The following is a 16,998-nucleotide window of genomic DNA, read 5'->3' on the forward strand; positions in this document are numbered from 1 at the left end:
AAAAATAAGTAATAAGTTTGGTATAAGTTTATAGCAAGGATTGGTTCTTCCTCACCCTCAAATAAGTTTGGTATAAAAACATAGTTGCATATTATATTATTTTCTTGGAAATTTACATTATAAAAGAGCATATTAAGTTTCTGAGAGGCTTTGAAGTAAACTATTGGACATCTTTAACCTAGTGTTTTACAAATATATATAATCATTTTTCTGTGGAAACATGCCAGATTTGTAGAATTTTTAAGAATATTGTTAGAAAAAGATATATAAAGGCATACATTTGTCTTTATATACAGATTGCTTATAGCATATGCTTGCAAAGTCAGAAGGCTAATGTAAAGAACATGGCACTTTGTTGCTTCATGAAATTCTGTCTTTTTTTTTTTTTACTTCACAAAAATCGAAATATTATGTCAAGTGATTAGAATAACTTTTTTTTGTGTTTTCTGGAAGAAAAAGAAAATGAAGGTAGGAGTAAACATTTTTGCATATATTTATGCCAGAAAGTGAAAATAATTTTTTACTATAACACATTTTTATTAAAACATGTTCTTCAGTTAAGCTTGCTGTCTTCGAAATATTCTGTTTTGTTAGAAAGCACTCAATATTTTTATTTAGAAAATCCAAAAACCACAATGAAATATGAAGAACAATTTGCAATTTAAATGGATTTCAAATGTTAAAACACTAAGATTCCACAAGAAATGCATTTTAATAAACATAGAATTTAGAACTTATCAGAATACAGTGGACTATATCTAAAAACAACAGCTACAAGAAATGGTAATGAACTAGAAATGACTACTGTTTCATTATTTGATATTAAATAACAAGAATTATTTAGTGATTAAGTATTTGATTCATTCCATACCCATCCTCAAGCTAAATATCAAACTTGTACTGCCGAAAGTTACTGAGCAATCTGCAATTATTTTATTATGATTACAATTAAGAAATATCTTATTTTCTCATTTTCTTCAGGTCATTCTCCTCCTGTTTGATTATTAATTTATACCGTAAATTATGGTATCTGCATAAGTAATTTTAAAGATACACAAATATGTCCTTTTTATTATATAAGAATATAATTGTGTTATTTAGTGTTAATAAGCTATGGAAGAGACCAAAATACAACTATCTTTGAGTTGATAAGCTATCTTAACTCTGTGTCTGTTTTATTAATTAAAAGAAAAGCAAATTAATGCAGACTGTGCTGCATGTAACTGGCAAAAGCATCTTTGAATAGAAAAAAATACACTGCACAAATGAAAATGGTGGCCGAGAGCAATGGGGAATATGACTTGTGTCCTAAGCCTACTAATGGTAACCACATTTCATGTCAGAAACATTAGCTCATTAAACTAATTTTAGATTTGGTGAGAATGTGTTTAAATAATGACAGCCTGCAGAAGTCTGAAGCAGGTCATTAAAGCCATTGGGACTGGTGGTTTGATTTCATTTCCATCCAGACGGAGGTAGCGGAGATGAGGTCCATAACTGAAGGAATCTCGTTCTGCAGGCAGTGTGGATGGGCTGGGACATATTACAGAGACATTCACACCTACAGAGACAAAGAGCATAGATGAATGAATTGGAACACAAGAGAAACTAACAGTGGGAAGACCAAAAAACTAATGCCACGGTCCTATGGAGGGCTTAGTGGCCTAATACTGGAAAATGGTGGTTATACAAAACATTTGCATCAGTGAGAGATTGTGCCTATCTGCTTCATAAAAGTAACCCCAAACAAATGTTCAGCAAACTTACAGTCATCTCAGTCCATGTTCTGCTACTTAGTATAGAGCACTAGTAAGGAAATACTGTTAAGATCTGTGATAGAAACAAAGGGGTATAAGACATCACTTGTTTTCTAAACTTGCAGGTAAGATAAAGCACATTTAGATTGCTGTAGGTAGGATTGAGGGCATCAGAGGTGGAGACAACAATTCAGATTTGGGACTGAAAGAATGGGTAAGTACAAAAGTGGATGGATGGATCCTGGATGGGTAAGTAGAAAATCAATCTAATATAAAAGAAAATGCTTGAAAATTACCTTAAAAGATGCAAAATAGTGTACATAACATGATTTTAAAAGTACAATTAACATAACGTTACATAAGCAATACAGAAAACAAACTTGAATCTTCATCTTCAAGTTTACTTAATTGGAAACAAAAATTTTGCCAAGAATTGAATTGACAAAGAACTCAAGCCAGAAAATATCCCAGCAGCCTTTTCACATGGTTAGGATGGGAGTAATTGTGCACCTGCCTTGGAACAAAGCCCTTGGCACCAATGACTAGGCTGAGAGTTAGGAACATCCAGGAGAGAAGGCCAGTTAAACTAGCAAAATTCAGGGAAGTCTGTAAAAGCTGATTTCAACCATGAATCCATATATTGCCTTTAAATTCCTTTTCAAAACCATTCCAAACAAGAGATCTTCCCTGATTAGACCCACTGAACTTGGGCAATGCCCCTCCTCTATGGTCTATTGTTTTATACAGACTCATATTGTAGTGAGAAATTTTATGTTTCCAGCAAGGTTGCTTTGCTTTGAATTTATGCCATTTTGTAAAATGAATTTAATAAAAATAATGACTCATTTGAATAGCAGTTTAGTTGTTAAAAAGTCAGGTTCTCTTTTTTTACATAAATTCACGTATCACCTGATCATCTCACAGGCTTTATCAGGCAATAGTATCATTCTCCCTACCTGGGCATTTGTGGAAATTCTGGTTCAGAGAAATAAGGAAATGTACACAATGTACTTCAGCAAATAAGTGGCAGAGTTGAGACCTGGCCTATTCTTTCTATTTCTACAATGGGTCTCTTGCCCAAGAGAATATGTCCCTTTCAATGTGCAGTCCCCTTATCCTCATCAAGCTCATGTCCCATAATCAGTGTATGTCTGAACAAATGAATATAAAAAAGAAGTATTCTAAATTTAATTACATTTTCATAAATTACACTGTTTCTCAGGGAACACCAGAAAGCAATGTAGTTGAGTAAATAACATTTTTACCTAATCTTAAATCCCTGAAAGTTTTCAGAAGAATAAATATTTCCATCATATTGCTTGAGACAAGTTCACTGTCTTGTAAATTTTGATGACTTTTCATAGAAGAGGTATGTTTCTTGGAGAATACTTTGTTACAGCCAGAGTAGATTATGTGGCAAGAAGAAGCAAGTACTTAAACAGTTTTGACACAGTGTGATTTTATTATGTCAATAATTCCCTCCAGGGAAACTCTTACATTTATATTCTTAAATATTGAAATTAAAAAATTTGATATCTACATTAAAAAGTAAATAACTAGATTTCTCTTTGTTGCTGTTCTACTGATAGAATTTTCTTAAATTTTGCATTCCTGACACTGAAGGAAAGTATTGTTATTATACTGTATGAGTGAAAACAAAAAAAACACTTTAGGCTCAAGTTTTGGCTATTGCATTTACCCTTTGTCCTTGGGCAAATATCCTCCCCTAGCTAATGTTCAGTTTCTCTTTCTTCAGAAATTCCTAATAATATCACACAAGTTTCTTGCAAGGATTAAACAGTAGTTCTCAAATCGTGAGCCAGCAACATGAATACTATTAATACCTGGGGACTAAACTGTGAGGCCCAATCTCTGACCTAGCAAATCAGAAATTCTGGGGGTGGGAAACAGCAGCCTGAGTTTACAAGATCTCCAGGTGATTCTGATGCACACTAAGATTTGAGAATGATAGAAATATATGATAAAACACTTTGATAAAACTCTAAAAGGTGGGTCTATACTACAGACATAACACTCTATAAACTAAAGTCTTATACTTCTCAACTGTGTTTTAAATGTTGCTACCTCACTCTTAAACACCCTAATTCACAAATGCTCAGGATGAAATGCCTAATTCGTAAGCAAGGGCTCTATGTGGAGTCACTTGAAGATTACTTCCCACATCAATTGTACGTGGGGCTTTTAAGGAACTTACCTGTAATATACCTGTAGAAGCACAGAACAGTCGTCAGGAAAAATTATGTATTTAGGATAATATTGTTGTTTTTCTGATTCAGTTAAACAGATTTGTCTCTTAACATTTTTTTTCTGTTGCATCTTTTGTTTTTGACTACAGGATTAAACAATACATTTCATCACCATGGAAAAATAACCGCTGTGGTGGCAAGCTGCCATTTAATTCCTGGATTGTAGGCTCAAGTACACTGTTATTTAACTCCCCCCACCAAAAAAAAAAAAAAAAAAGTATTAAATAACTGAGCAGTACCCAGTGGAAAAATAGTCTGTTCCTATAAATTGTATGTTTATGTGATTATTTGCTTAAAAAGCTTTAGTGAGTAATACCCAGGCAGCACAACCTTTTGACAAACTATCTTTGTTATTCTCTTACAAACTATCCTGACTGAACCTCACTTTTGGAATGCATTTTCTTAGGTTGTCCTGGAGAAATCTCCCCAAAGTTATTTTTAAAGGGTCTACTCTGAAGTTGAAGATGCATAGATAAATGTCAGGCTATCGTACCCCTGTGACTGGACCCATTTTTACACCAAATCCAGCCTGTTCTCATGCATAATTGTGAAGAAGCCAAGTTTGTCTCTAATGTGTCCAACATCTGCTTTCTATAATCACTTCTTCTCTTGATGATGCCTCTGCCTCCAAAAACTTTGCATTCATCTGTCACTCTCTTATGAAAAATTCTTTCCAGGAAAGAAGAGAGTATTCTACCTGTCTAATGCCTATAAGTCCTAAGGAGTTGCCAGCTACCAGGGAAATTTCTTTCTATTTTAATTAATAAAGCCTTAAACCATAGTAGTAGTTCTCAATGTGTAGTTCCCAGAATATCAACTGGAAGGCTGTTAGAGATGAAAATTCTCAAGTCTCACTCTACGTCTACTGAATCAGAAATCCTGGGGGTGGAGTCACCAGCCTTTACACACTTTTTTGAGACTCCCAATGTAATTAGGGGAGTTTAAGTAGAGATTCCAATTAGGAGAGTTTCAGGCATCAGCTGTCATATAGTGTTCAGGACAGAGATGCCTTCCTAATGCCTCTTAAGTCATATTTTCTTTATTACTAGTTGTGAGGTTGTTTGTGCCTGATATGGTTTCTTAAATAAACCTACCCAATGGGGCAGAAATATTGGAATCTCCTGGAGTAAAAGAAGATAGAGGCATTTGGTTTCTCTAATGGATAAGAGTCCTCTGTAGATGACTCCAGTCCACTTTTTAGTCTTCAGTTTGAAGATTTGGGCTTCTTGGTTCATTAAGACTCTCTGTGTATAGACAAAAATTTAATACTGAAAATTGAAAACACACTAAGAATCTAAAGGAACATTAGTGGAGGAGGGGGCAACACACTTGCTCTTTTTAATGAAGATAAAGATACATTTAATGACCATGAGCCCTTTAGTCAAAGACATACCCTGCAGGTTACTTACTTTTAATTTTGTTATGATCAAGGTGAAGGTGCTGCAGATGAGCACTGATTCGGGGAACCTTTGTGAGTTGATTGTGTGACAGTTGAAGATCTAGAATTGATGATACATCAAATCCTCTTGATGGGAGACCCTCATCTGATAATTTGTTGTGATTTAGTCTCAAAAAGGCCACTTTAGGAATCACATTAAAATAATTTTCTGGTATCCCTTCAATGGAATTGTTGTCTAAAAACAATTGCATTGTATTGGCTGGTAATCTTGGAGGCATATTCCTCAGGGCATTCTTGGCCATGTTTAGCTGCATGAGGTTCTTGAGTCCTTTAAAAGTGTCTCTTTGAAAGGCATTGTCCACTAATTTATTGTTCTGTAGGTCAAGAAGGGTCAGGTTCTCCAGATTGCTAAAAGTCCCTTGAGGAATTCTGGACACCTTATTTCTAGCTAATTGTAATTGTTCTAAACTTCTTGGCAATGGAGAAGGTACCTCCTCTAGCTCATTATCTTCCAGAAATAAGAAGAGCAACTTCTTCAGCTGGCTTAGGGCTCCTTTTTCAATTCCATAGTTGGTTATTTTGTTCTTGTTTAGATTTATCCATCTTAACTGGGTGGCATTCTCAAATGGCTTTTCAGGAATGGTTTCTATCAGGTTGTTTTGAAGATAAAGATACCAAATTCTTGAAGGAATAGCAGGAATTTCTTTGAGCCCTCTATTTTCACAATACAAAGCAGTAGGAAAACTGGGTGGGCAGAAACATTCCACGGGACACTCGAAGTCATGAATAGTCCAATCATCTGAATCGTGTACTTCATAGACCTGCCTCACACTTCTAGTCCACACAGTGTCTGTTATGAATAACACCCACAAGATGAAACAGATTGTGCCTGCCATTATAGCACCTACAGAAAAAGGAACACAACCGTTAGATATTTGACGATCTTGACCCTTAGATAATTTTATACATCAAAATGATCAGGAAACACTGCTTCTTCAGGGAAGAGGTGAAAATACGTCAATATTTCATACACAGATCTTAATTAATATATATTAATTAGTAGGCACCATATGCAAAGCATTTTGCAAACATTGAGAATAATTCACCAACTTGTAGCTTTCTGGTTGTAACCCAATCACAATAAAAGCTGAGAAATGGAAAGAAAATTTTAGCAGCTCTAAGTGTTTTTCCATTTCAAGCTATTTAATTTAAAGAACTGAACTGAAACCAGTAGTTGAATACGAGAGTACAAAAAAGTGATCTTTTTAAAACTCAAACTGGGAATCCGTGTTGTTCCTGAGAGGAAGGCATATGCTTTTACTTTTACTCCTAAATGAGGAGAACATCTGGATGAGATTCCCTAGGCCTTTTGGCCCTTGAACCAAAGGAATGAAGAGATCAAAGAACATTTTAGCACTTTATGGTGAAGGAAGGTTCTAGGATCTGAATAAAAGTGTGATTAATCTGTTATTCTGTACCTCAACTTCTTAGGTAAGTTTTTTGAGGGTGGGGGAAGATGTCTGTAATTTTAAGCACACAATTAAGCTGTTCAGCCAAGCTACCAAATTATCAATTCTCTCTCTCTCTCTCCACTCACTCTCAGAGAATATATATATTCTGTCTCTACATATGTGTATATATGTATATATAGAGATAGAGTTTATTATATAGAGTTGAATACATTGTGATGTATAGCACAAGTACTTGAGTACTGTATTCAACTATGGCATTATTATGGTTGATAAGAAACAAAAACAACCAAAAAACGTATTTAGGATATGGGTAGAGAATTTCTTTATATTCACATTATCAGTGTGGATAATAGAAAGTAGGTTAGCATTTACTAATATTTGGTACGTTTAAAACACATAAACCCTCCCCACTGATCATCAAAGATTATTGGTACAAATAATTATTCTAACAGGAAATATACATATATAATATATTTTAACCATTTATTTATAGCATAAATATGTTACATATATATATTTATATATATATCAGTAACATTCTGACCAATGTACATTTATTGAACTGATTGATAATAGGACAAAATAAATTTTACTGATTCCTTAGGAAAAGATAAAGTCAACTTCATTTATGAAATGCTGATCATTCAATTTTGCCATTAAATTCCACAAAACAAGTGCAGAGCTGCTTCTGCAAGCTGTCAAATTTTCTAGGATTGCAGAACGCTGCTCTGGCCATGTTCCAACAAAGAAACATTATTTTTTTTTCTTTTTCAGAATAGGGTTTTGGTTTAGTTATTGAAGTTGTAACCCTGCATCTGTTGAATAAGTACTTTGCATGCTTAACTTTAAGAGTTTTTAAAAGTGCAAAATAGTTTACCTTGCCTTCCAGGAATACACCGTTGAGTCCTGTGTCTGAGTCTGAAGTTTGCTAAAAATCACTTAAGAGAAAAAAAAAATCTTTGATGAAAATAATTTGTTTTTACTTTAAGCTGTCAAGCCTGCTATGAGAAACAGTGAAACCTACTCGTACCATTCACCATGAACACCTTTGATCTATTGTTTCCACTTTGACAGGGCTTCAGAAGACTGCTTACCTCAGCCTTCTTGGATCTTCTTCTTCCTTTTCTATTGGTTACTGCTTGTACATGGTAACGGATTGACCCAGGCTCCACTGTCGTGTTTTTTATGAATCCTCTGTAATATATATGCACTAGTATATCCAAATTTAACCCCTCCAACAACCACAGAATCCCAGTGCCTACACAAGCCTGCAAAGGAAATTCTTACTTTAATCCTAAGAACCCATAAAAAAAATTCTAGACAATTTTCATTCCTAATTCACAGTTCAGTTCATCAGTACATGTTGTTATGTACTGATATCCAGACCTTATTTACCAACAGGCAGCTGAAGGCGGTTTTAATTTCAAGTATAACAAAAAGATATTTTAAAAGATTTGAAAACATTTTCCCTAGATGATCATTTCTTAAAAATTGAATACAAATAATTAAAAGCCAATGTCTTCTGTTTATATGGACATATTTTATCTGTTTCTGATATAAAATAGATGCTGTAAAGTGTTTGATTAAGGGGAAAATAAATAAATATATGTATTTGAAAAATTTAAACGTGATATCTGGAAAGTGCTACCTGAATTTGTTGCTAATCTTGGTATTCTGCTTTGTTTCAGAGAAATAATTTTTGTATCCCTAATTGTTAAAAGAAATAACAATTTATTCCAAGTACCTGCTAAGGTGGGATAATTTTTTTATTCATTATAATATAACACATATTTTGCATATAGTCCCTTATGAGACATTCTGTTACACTGCTACTTTTTTCTTTAACACATGTCTAAACTAGTGTGTCCTCCACTTCTGATATTTGATGAAAAAAAAATTATGCTTCTTGAGAAAAGATGCAAACAAAAAAAATCTCATTTAGGTATTATTCTGTGGATTGATTGTTACGCTTTTGTTTTTCAAAATCTGTCTTATTCTAGCTTCAGTGAATGCTATATGACTCATTTAACAGCTCACATGAGTATTGTCAAAGAGCACGGTGAAGAGGAGTAAGCATTGGATTCAGAAGACCTTTTGTGAACCACCTCTTTCCTCTCTCCTAATCATAGGAGAGTCAATTAGAGTTCAGTTTTGTCATCTATAAAACAGTAATGGATTGCCTCACAGGTTTAGGTCTAGTTTGTTATAAATGATTACAGAAATAATCGCCTTACTTTGGAATTAGCCCTACACTCTCAACTGGAAAATGCCTTCATATTTAAGGGCTTTTGTAGATTAAGATCCTATTTTGACATGATTTTTTACTACTCCTATAGGTATGTAGGTGTACTCACATCACATTTTAAGAAGACAACCAAGTGTTATTTACTTTCTCATAACAATTGTCTCCTCTCTCTGTTGCATTTCTTCTCCCTCTTTTCTTTTCCTAAATCCTCGCGATTTAAACAACAGATGATCTTCAAATCTGCATAGCCCTCTTCTAGCTATTGTCTTACTGTTAATTTTTTTAGCCAAATTGATTTTAGTCATTTTATAATTTTCTTACACAAATGTTGCTACATGTTCATTGTAGGAAAATTAGAGTAATATACTGGCTGCCTCTAATCTGTTTCCTCTTCACCATTCCACTCATGATCTGCCAACCAAAATATGACTTCTAATTCTGCTTCCCTAAAATGGTTCTGACAAAAAATCAGCAATGATCTTCACATTTACTAATCTGTTGAAGTCTTTTAGTGTTAAGCACACTTGGCCTTGGACCATACTGACCCATCCCCCTTTATTAAATGTTTGTCTTAGTTGTTCTGACATCACTCTTTCCTAGTTTTTCCTCCCCTTTTCTGGTGACTTCTCTCTGTCTATATTCCAAAGCTCTAGTTCCTCTTTGTAACATTATTTAAGATTGTTTCTAGCATTTGGAAGCCTTTGAGATTCTGTCCTCTGCTTTACGCTTTTCTTGCTCTATACACATTTCCTGCATGATTCTATGGTTCCAACCATCTCCTCCATCATGTTAACTCCTGAGTCTGTATCTGCAACCCAGCCTCTAGAATAAGACCTGCTTTCCAATGTGTGTGCATATCTGCTTTCTAGATATCTCCTATTGCACGTCTCAAGGGCATATATGTAAAATGAAATTCTCTGTCTCCTTTTACTTCTAACTGCTCTTGTCATTTTCTACTTTAGAGACTTCTGTCATATTCAGTCTCCCAAACCACAAATCTGGAAATCATTCTTAAGTCTTCTCTTTCATTCTGCGCACATATGATAACAATCACATTTTAAATACTTTGGGAGACATGATACAAATAAAAATGATCATCTACAATGCTTGCCGAGTTTGAACATCATTGTCTCCAGACTAAAAACACAGAATTGTTTTCAGTGTCAGGGTAATCACTATCTGTGTCTTGATTTTTTCTATAACATTCTAATCTACTTTTCTTTGATTATTGATTCCTGAAGAGTGGGTACTTTAGCTCTTCTCCTGAACTGTTTAAGTTTAATAAATTTCAGAAGTTAGTAAGAATGTCTGAGTCATATGAACTGATATAAAAATTAATAAAAGACTCTGGCTAGTCCTATCTGATATTGCGAAAAGGTAGAAAGGAATCCTAAAGTTTAATAATGTGGCTATGGCACTATCTAGTGACGGTTTGATATTTTTAAAGTCTATGAGGCTTTGCACATAGCAAGTAGTCAACAAATGTTTACTGAAAGAATAAATAAGCAAATAAACATATAAGACACTTGCATCACTTTTATAGCCATGAGTTTTTGGTCAGCATAATTGTGTAAGTAGGAACATAATGGAAAGCCTTAGATATTTGATTTTTTTTTAAATGTGAGTTTGAATTTTCCTTTTGTAACTTAGTAGTTGCTTGGCCTTGCATAGGCCATTTCACTGTCATGAGCCTAAGTCTCCCCATAATATACTTGCCCTGAGAAGTGCTCGAGGTCATCTGAAGATCAAATGAGATAATGAAGGTGAACATGTTGGATAAGTATAGACAACTTTCATAGTGAAAAATTCAAAGCTCCCTGGATCTTACAAATCCTTTCTTCAAACTCTTTCTTTTCACATATGAGGAAATGATGCTAGAAATTTATTTCAGAAGAGAATGTGCCTTCCAGAGATAAATCCTTTCAGAAATTTGAGAGGAAATAAAGCTGCTGTTCTTGTATTTTTTGTAACTTCCTTCTTTTCTTTTTTTTTTTTTTTTAGCATTTTTTGTTTCAAATTTACTTACGTTGCTTCTACTTCTTCCTACTAAAAAGGAAGACACTTTGCTAAACTGTCTCTCACTAAAGAATTAAGCTTGTCACGTTCTTGAAGATTATTGACATATAAAAGAGAAGATAATGCATGAGGGGATAAAAGACATGAAATTTCAAATTTGCTGGCACTTGTGTCTGACACATCTGTTTTCGGCAATGGTTGGATGGACTCCTTAGGTGCTCCTGGGAGCATTGTTTCTTTAGAATTGATTGAACTTATGCTAAGAAAAATAATTTTCTCTTAATAAATCAATTGCAGCTTTGTTTGAATAAACTTCGTTATATAATTTTTTAATATGAAAGGAATCCACTAAAATATATATCTAACACACTTATACACACATATATATAAAATCTTAAAAGGTCAAAGTAAGACATTTAAAATGCTGTAATGATACATTTAAAAAGTCAAGACTACCATAATACTTATAATGAAGATAACAATTACCAACCCCAGTGACTTTAGTGTAAGTCCTGCTCCCAAGAGGCCATTATTTTTTCCTTTATTCTAAAGGTTTTTTTAGTATTTGTTTAACATTCTGGCATATTATTTTTTAATTGATCAATGTAACCTTTTTAATTAAATTAACATTTAACACGCTTGCTCAGTCCCATATATGCATATCACAAAATTTTATTAAATATTTAGTGCATACTTTTTTATACAATATAAACATTGTCTACCAATAAAACATTGCAAAGGTACTATAGTTTCTTTATTGTAGCACATTTATTTGCTTTCTCTCTGTATATGTAACTGTACATAATACATTACATATACAAATATTTCATTCACATTTTCCAAAATCTCAAACAGAATTGTAAAATTACTTGAAAAATGTGTTTCTACTCAGTGAACAGAGGCAAATGGCATGGTGGTTAAAGTCAGACCTGCTTGAGTTTGAATACATCTCTGCCATTTAGTAGCTGTGAGACCTTAGACAATTATATTTCTAGTTTTTCTCTGCCTTAGTCTCCTCATCTTTAAATTAACAATAATAATAATAATGATACTAATATGTACCTCAGAAAGTTGTGGTGAAGATTAAATGAGTCAATATTTCGAAACGACTTAGAACATTTTACAAGTGTTGATGTTAAAAAACAGACATATTAGATTCATTTTTTTTTCCTGGGAGATAGTATTTCTCCTGGGATGTTCTAACTTCTTACTTCAATGTGATTTCCTTGCTGTTGCAAAGTAACCTAAGCTAATTTGATAAATCACAGTCATTAGGTTCTTTATGTGACATTTCAGTTGCCTTATAGTTATCAAAGCCTATAAGAATCCTCTCTTACAACCTACGTGGAGGTGCTTTGATAAAAGTAAGTGCAACTCAATTGTATGTCATGTAATAGACATATACTTGCAGCAGGCATTAAAATAATTCATGTAGTAGGTCTTCATTATAAGGTTTCTTCCAATGTTAAGTAAGCTTCCCTAAGGTATAAATTAAAATTAACACAAAAATAAATCACACTGTTTCTCTTGAATTACTGCCTTTTAAAGTGAATGTATGGATATTACAAACCTCACTTTCTGGGTCTGTCGGGGACGGTTATGGTCTTGGGTTTCCCTTCACCCAGCTCCTGTGTTGGATTCCTTGTTGCTTCCACCATGTTGTATTTTCTTGGTTAACTCCACAATATTGGCAGATTCCATCCTCTAATCGCTTCACTTCCTGTTACCTAGGATATGTTTTTGCTTTCTTTTCTTTTTTTTTTTTTTTTTTATAATTCACGTTTTAAAATGTGTTTATTCAGCCTACCCTCCTACTTGGTATTTTAACTAAATAGAATTGTAATTTAAAATAGTGTTCCTTCAAAAGTTTGACAATATTCAAAGAAGCGATTGTCTTGGAACTTTTGGAGTTGAGATTGAAAACGTTGATAAAATGATGACCTGAGTCTTCAGAATGTGACTCCTTTCCCTCTCTGAAAACCCTTAGGATTTTTTTTTTAATCTTCACTTTCTGTAATTATATAATAGTGTGCTGTGAGAGGGTGTATTTTACTCACTAATGGAGTATTCAAAGAATTCTTCCAACCTGGAAGTTCATGTTCATATAGTCGATCAATATTTTTCTATTTTCTTTTTTCTAAGGCTTAAAGTAAACCTGGTTAGATTGTCTAATTCTAGTGAGTCTTTTCTAATTCCCTTCTCAAAATTGTTTATGATTTCTGACAGATTTCATCTTCTGATTTTTAAAATTTTCTATATCATATATTATACGTTTACTCTTAGGATACATCATCTTGTTTTCTGATTTTTTTTTACTAAAGCATTCTCTTGTTTCATGTACTTACTATCTCTATTATCTCACTTAGGGTTTTAATTAAAGAGTTTTGGTGGCAGTGTGAGGTTTTTCGTCTTCCTGCAATAATTTTGTTTTCTTTGACTTTTTTCTTGGTTCTACCTAACCTCTAGAGATCTTTTATATTAGAGTTTTTCCTCATATGTCTGTTAGTGCTTTGCTGAACATAGATTCATATTTAAAAAGAAAGTCCTTATTAAAATATCTGTGAGAATTGATAGCACCTATCAGCTTTACTCTAGAATGAGTAGGTATGGACTTTGCTATTTTATTGGGGCGAACCAGTCCCCAACTCAGTATCTATATATCTTTTTTTTGTGACTATTCAATTTCTCTAGAAAAATGTTCTTGTCTTCCGCTACACACACACACACACACACACACACACAAAATGTATATACATGCTTATATACATACATACACATGTATATTGTGCAATCATACACACATATATGCATGTGGGGGTCTGCATATACTGAATATAAATTGACAAAGAAATGTCAATACTTTGCCTTTCAGTGCACTTTCTATCACTATGATTTTTTATTAATACTGATAATAAGAAATTTTTCTGTCATTATGAATAAATAGTAAATAACCTTCTGTTTACAGCTTAGTCTTTGTGTCTAAACCATCCTGAGGCTATGCTGATTCAAAAACTATTATTAAACTAGTTATAAACTCTGCCACTTCTAAGCTAGTTATATTTTGATTCAACTTGTATATTTATAACTCTCTTGTGGCCTTCAGCAGATATTACCACAGGAGGCTAGCAGCTTAGATGCCAATCAGTTTAAATCTCATCTCTAAAGCATCTCAGATGAGCTCTCTTACGGGACACAATGTCTTCAGAATGCTGAAAAACGTATACTATTAGATTCGTATCTCCAATAATGCTGAGGAGATTTCACTGAATCCCAGATGCATTCTTGTATATCCTTATCCTTGTTATGTTAACATCTTAACATCTTACAAAACTGCCCTTCCAAGCCATTCAAAATCAGAGCTATATTTTTACAATCGGTTCCTGCATATTATATCCTATCAACTATCATCTGATGGTATTTATACTCTTTTAAGTAGTAGAGAAAGCCTCTACAAGGTCATAAGTGTGATTTATCAGAAAGGCAGCAGAACCATAGGACTAGAATCCATTTGGTTTCATTCCCATTTATATCATGTACTTGCTGCATCAGCACTGCCGGGCAATTCAGATTGGGCTAGATAGACCAGACAATACTGAGTTTATGGGCAGTTAACATCAAATTATTGTTCAGTCTCTCCTAAGGTCCAGTTTCTCAAAAGGATAATAATTACTTACTAAAGATAGCATGCTTTTATTTTGGAAAGCTGGAGGCTGAATCCTCCTATTAAGGCTTACCACTGGCTGCATCTAGCTGCCATATACTCTTCGAATATCGTTTAATCAGATGGGTGATAACCAGTAGGATCACTGTGACCTCATCTCTCTGGAGAACTACTTATTGTCATGGGACAAACTGAAAGCTTATACTTTCTCAGTAGTGGACTGGCATGTGGTTATATGTGGCCTCCACAATTCAAAGAGACTCTCCGTGTTTCTAGTGGTAATGGATGTAGGGTTCAACAAAATGTCTCCACTGTGAAGAGATATCTCAACTTGCCCTAGACCCTAAGCCTCTATAATAAATCAATGACTTGGCCACTTATAGCCTTCTCTTTTATTTATCTCCAACGTTTCTGACATTCAAGTGTCTTACCAACGTATCTAGCTAGTACAGTTTATCCGGTTGATTGTGTCACATGATGGCCTGTAAGACAGTATTTCTGCAGACTAAAATATGGCACAAAGTCAAGGAATTAACATAATCCAGAAATAGTATAGCAGAATTATATTGCTGTTCTTGTCTGGTAAAAGAAAGCATACTGCTTCTGGTCATTTTGTTTATTGGAATAGAAGGAACAGACATTACTCAGATCATTTGCTTCATACAAGGCACTAAGAGCTGTAGTGATTTAGACCACATATGGCACAGAAGTTGCAACAGGAGTTGCCATGTAATTAAACTTTGGAAAATTCATTTTTATGCTCTAAGACTATTTGTCTGCTGTACTGCCAGGCACTAGTTTAAATGGAAATCTGCTGGGAATCATTAATTCTGCATTTTTAAGTCTTTGAAGGTGGCACTGATATGTCTATTTTTTTACAGACATGATCTTGCTGACAAGAAACCACTGTCTATAAATAAGAAAGAAGCTCCTGCCTGGCACTAAATGTGTCAGCACCTTAACTTTGGACTTTTCAGCCTCCCGAGCTACACAAAAATAAATATTGACATAATCCAATATTTTTATAGAAGTGGGGAGCTCTGACATATTTGACTTTTTTTTCAATCAGAATGGTCCTTCATTGATGGCTAACAGAGTCAGTATGAGAAATGTATCAATTTCAAAGCTCGTTTATTTTAATTATACATATAACGACTTGGGAAATATAACTATGAAAAGGGTATAAGCTAGAACAAGATAAATTATTAACTTGTCCCATCTTAACACCAAACAACCCTTATAAAGTGACTGAGGACCCCAGGAATTAGTTTTGCCTCAAAGCCATAATTTTCTCTTCAGGAACTAGGTTTTAAAATATATATAGTAGCAAACACCTGTGATATTACAAAATACATATTTAAGACAAAATGCTCTATCCTTAATCCCGGCATTTCTAGGTCCATGATTTGACTGAGGTTTAAAAATTCAATGAAGGGCAGAAAGTCTGCCTCATATGTTATAATGACTCAATTCAGGGCTTTGATGAGCGGTTCTGGAGTTTTACAAATCAAATAGCATGATGGCAAATTTCACTTCTCCTTCATTGCTAGAAATCTAATTTCCAATTGGCCATTATTAAGTTTTCTTTGTGACCGGTGATTCTAATTTCCTGCTGATCCTAATACCTATAAGTAAAAAATATACTTATTTTGCTCATTGCCAGTCACGTGACACTACTTGGTCTTTTCCACGTCTGGTTTGCTCCTTCTTCACCGAAATAAGGGGACCAATTTTCACGGCTCTGCCTTCTAGCTGCACTATGGTCTGAATTTTTGTGTCCCTTGGAAATTTATATGTTGAAATCTTAACCCCCAAACTGATGGTACTATGAGGTGGGGCCTTTGGGAGGTAATTAGGGCATGACAACAGATAAATTGGATTAGACCCTTACACAAGAGGCCTGAAAGATTCCCCCATCTCTTCCGCCTCGTGAGGACACGGCAAGAAACCACCATCTATAAATAAGAAAGAAGCTCCTCGCTGGCACTAAATCTATCAGCACCTTAACTTTGCACTTTTCAGCCTCCAGAGCCCAGAGCTACAAAAAAAAAAAAAAAAAGAATTTCTATGGTTTATAAGTTTATAAGTCACCCTGTGTAGAATACTTTGTCATGGCATCTCAAATGAACTGAGACAACCAGCAACCCATGGACATCACAAAAGTCTTTTAAAAGATGCTGG

The 16,998-nt window shown here is 34.1% G+C and overlaps 1 protein-coding gene across 1 annotated transcript; it reads right to left on the minus strand.

Moving 5' to 3' along the window:
• Window positions 1-533: 533 nt before the first annotated feature.
• KERA (keratocan) lies at window positions 534-8,389 on the minus strand. The gene is made up of 3 exons (XM_011988914.1): window positions 7,773-8,389; window positions 5,434-6,327; window positions 534-1,561 (listed from the first exon to the last, which is right to left on the minus strand). Exons 2-3 carry the CDS (start codon window positions 6,317-6,319, stop codon window positions 1,389-1,391), a joined length of 1,059 nt encoding a protein of 352 aa, XP_011844304.1. The 5' UTR covers window positions 6,320-6,327; window positions 7,773-8,389; the 3' UTR covers window positions 534-1,388.
• Window positions 8,390-16,998: the final 8,609 nt, after the last annotated feature.

The sequence above is a fragment of the Mandrillus leucophaeus genome, unplaced genomic scaffold (genome assembly GCF_000951045.1).
Source record: "Mandrillus leucophaeus isolate KB7577 unplaced genomic scaffold, Mleu.le_1.0 Scaffold340, whole genome shotgun sequence".
Lineage (NCBI taxonomy): Eukaryota > Metazoa > Chordata > Mammalia > Primates > Cercopithecidae > Mandrillus > Mandrillus leucophaeus.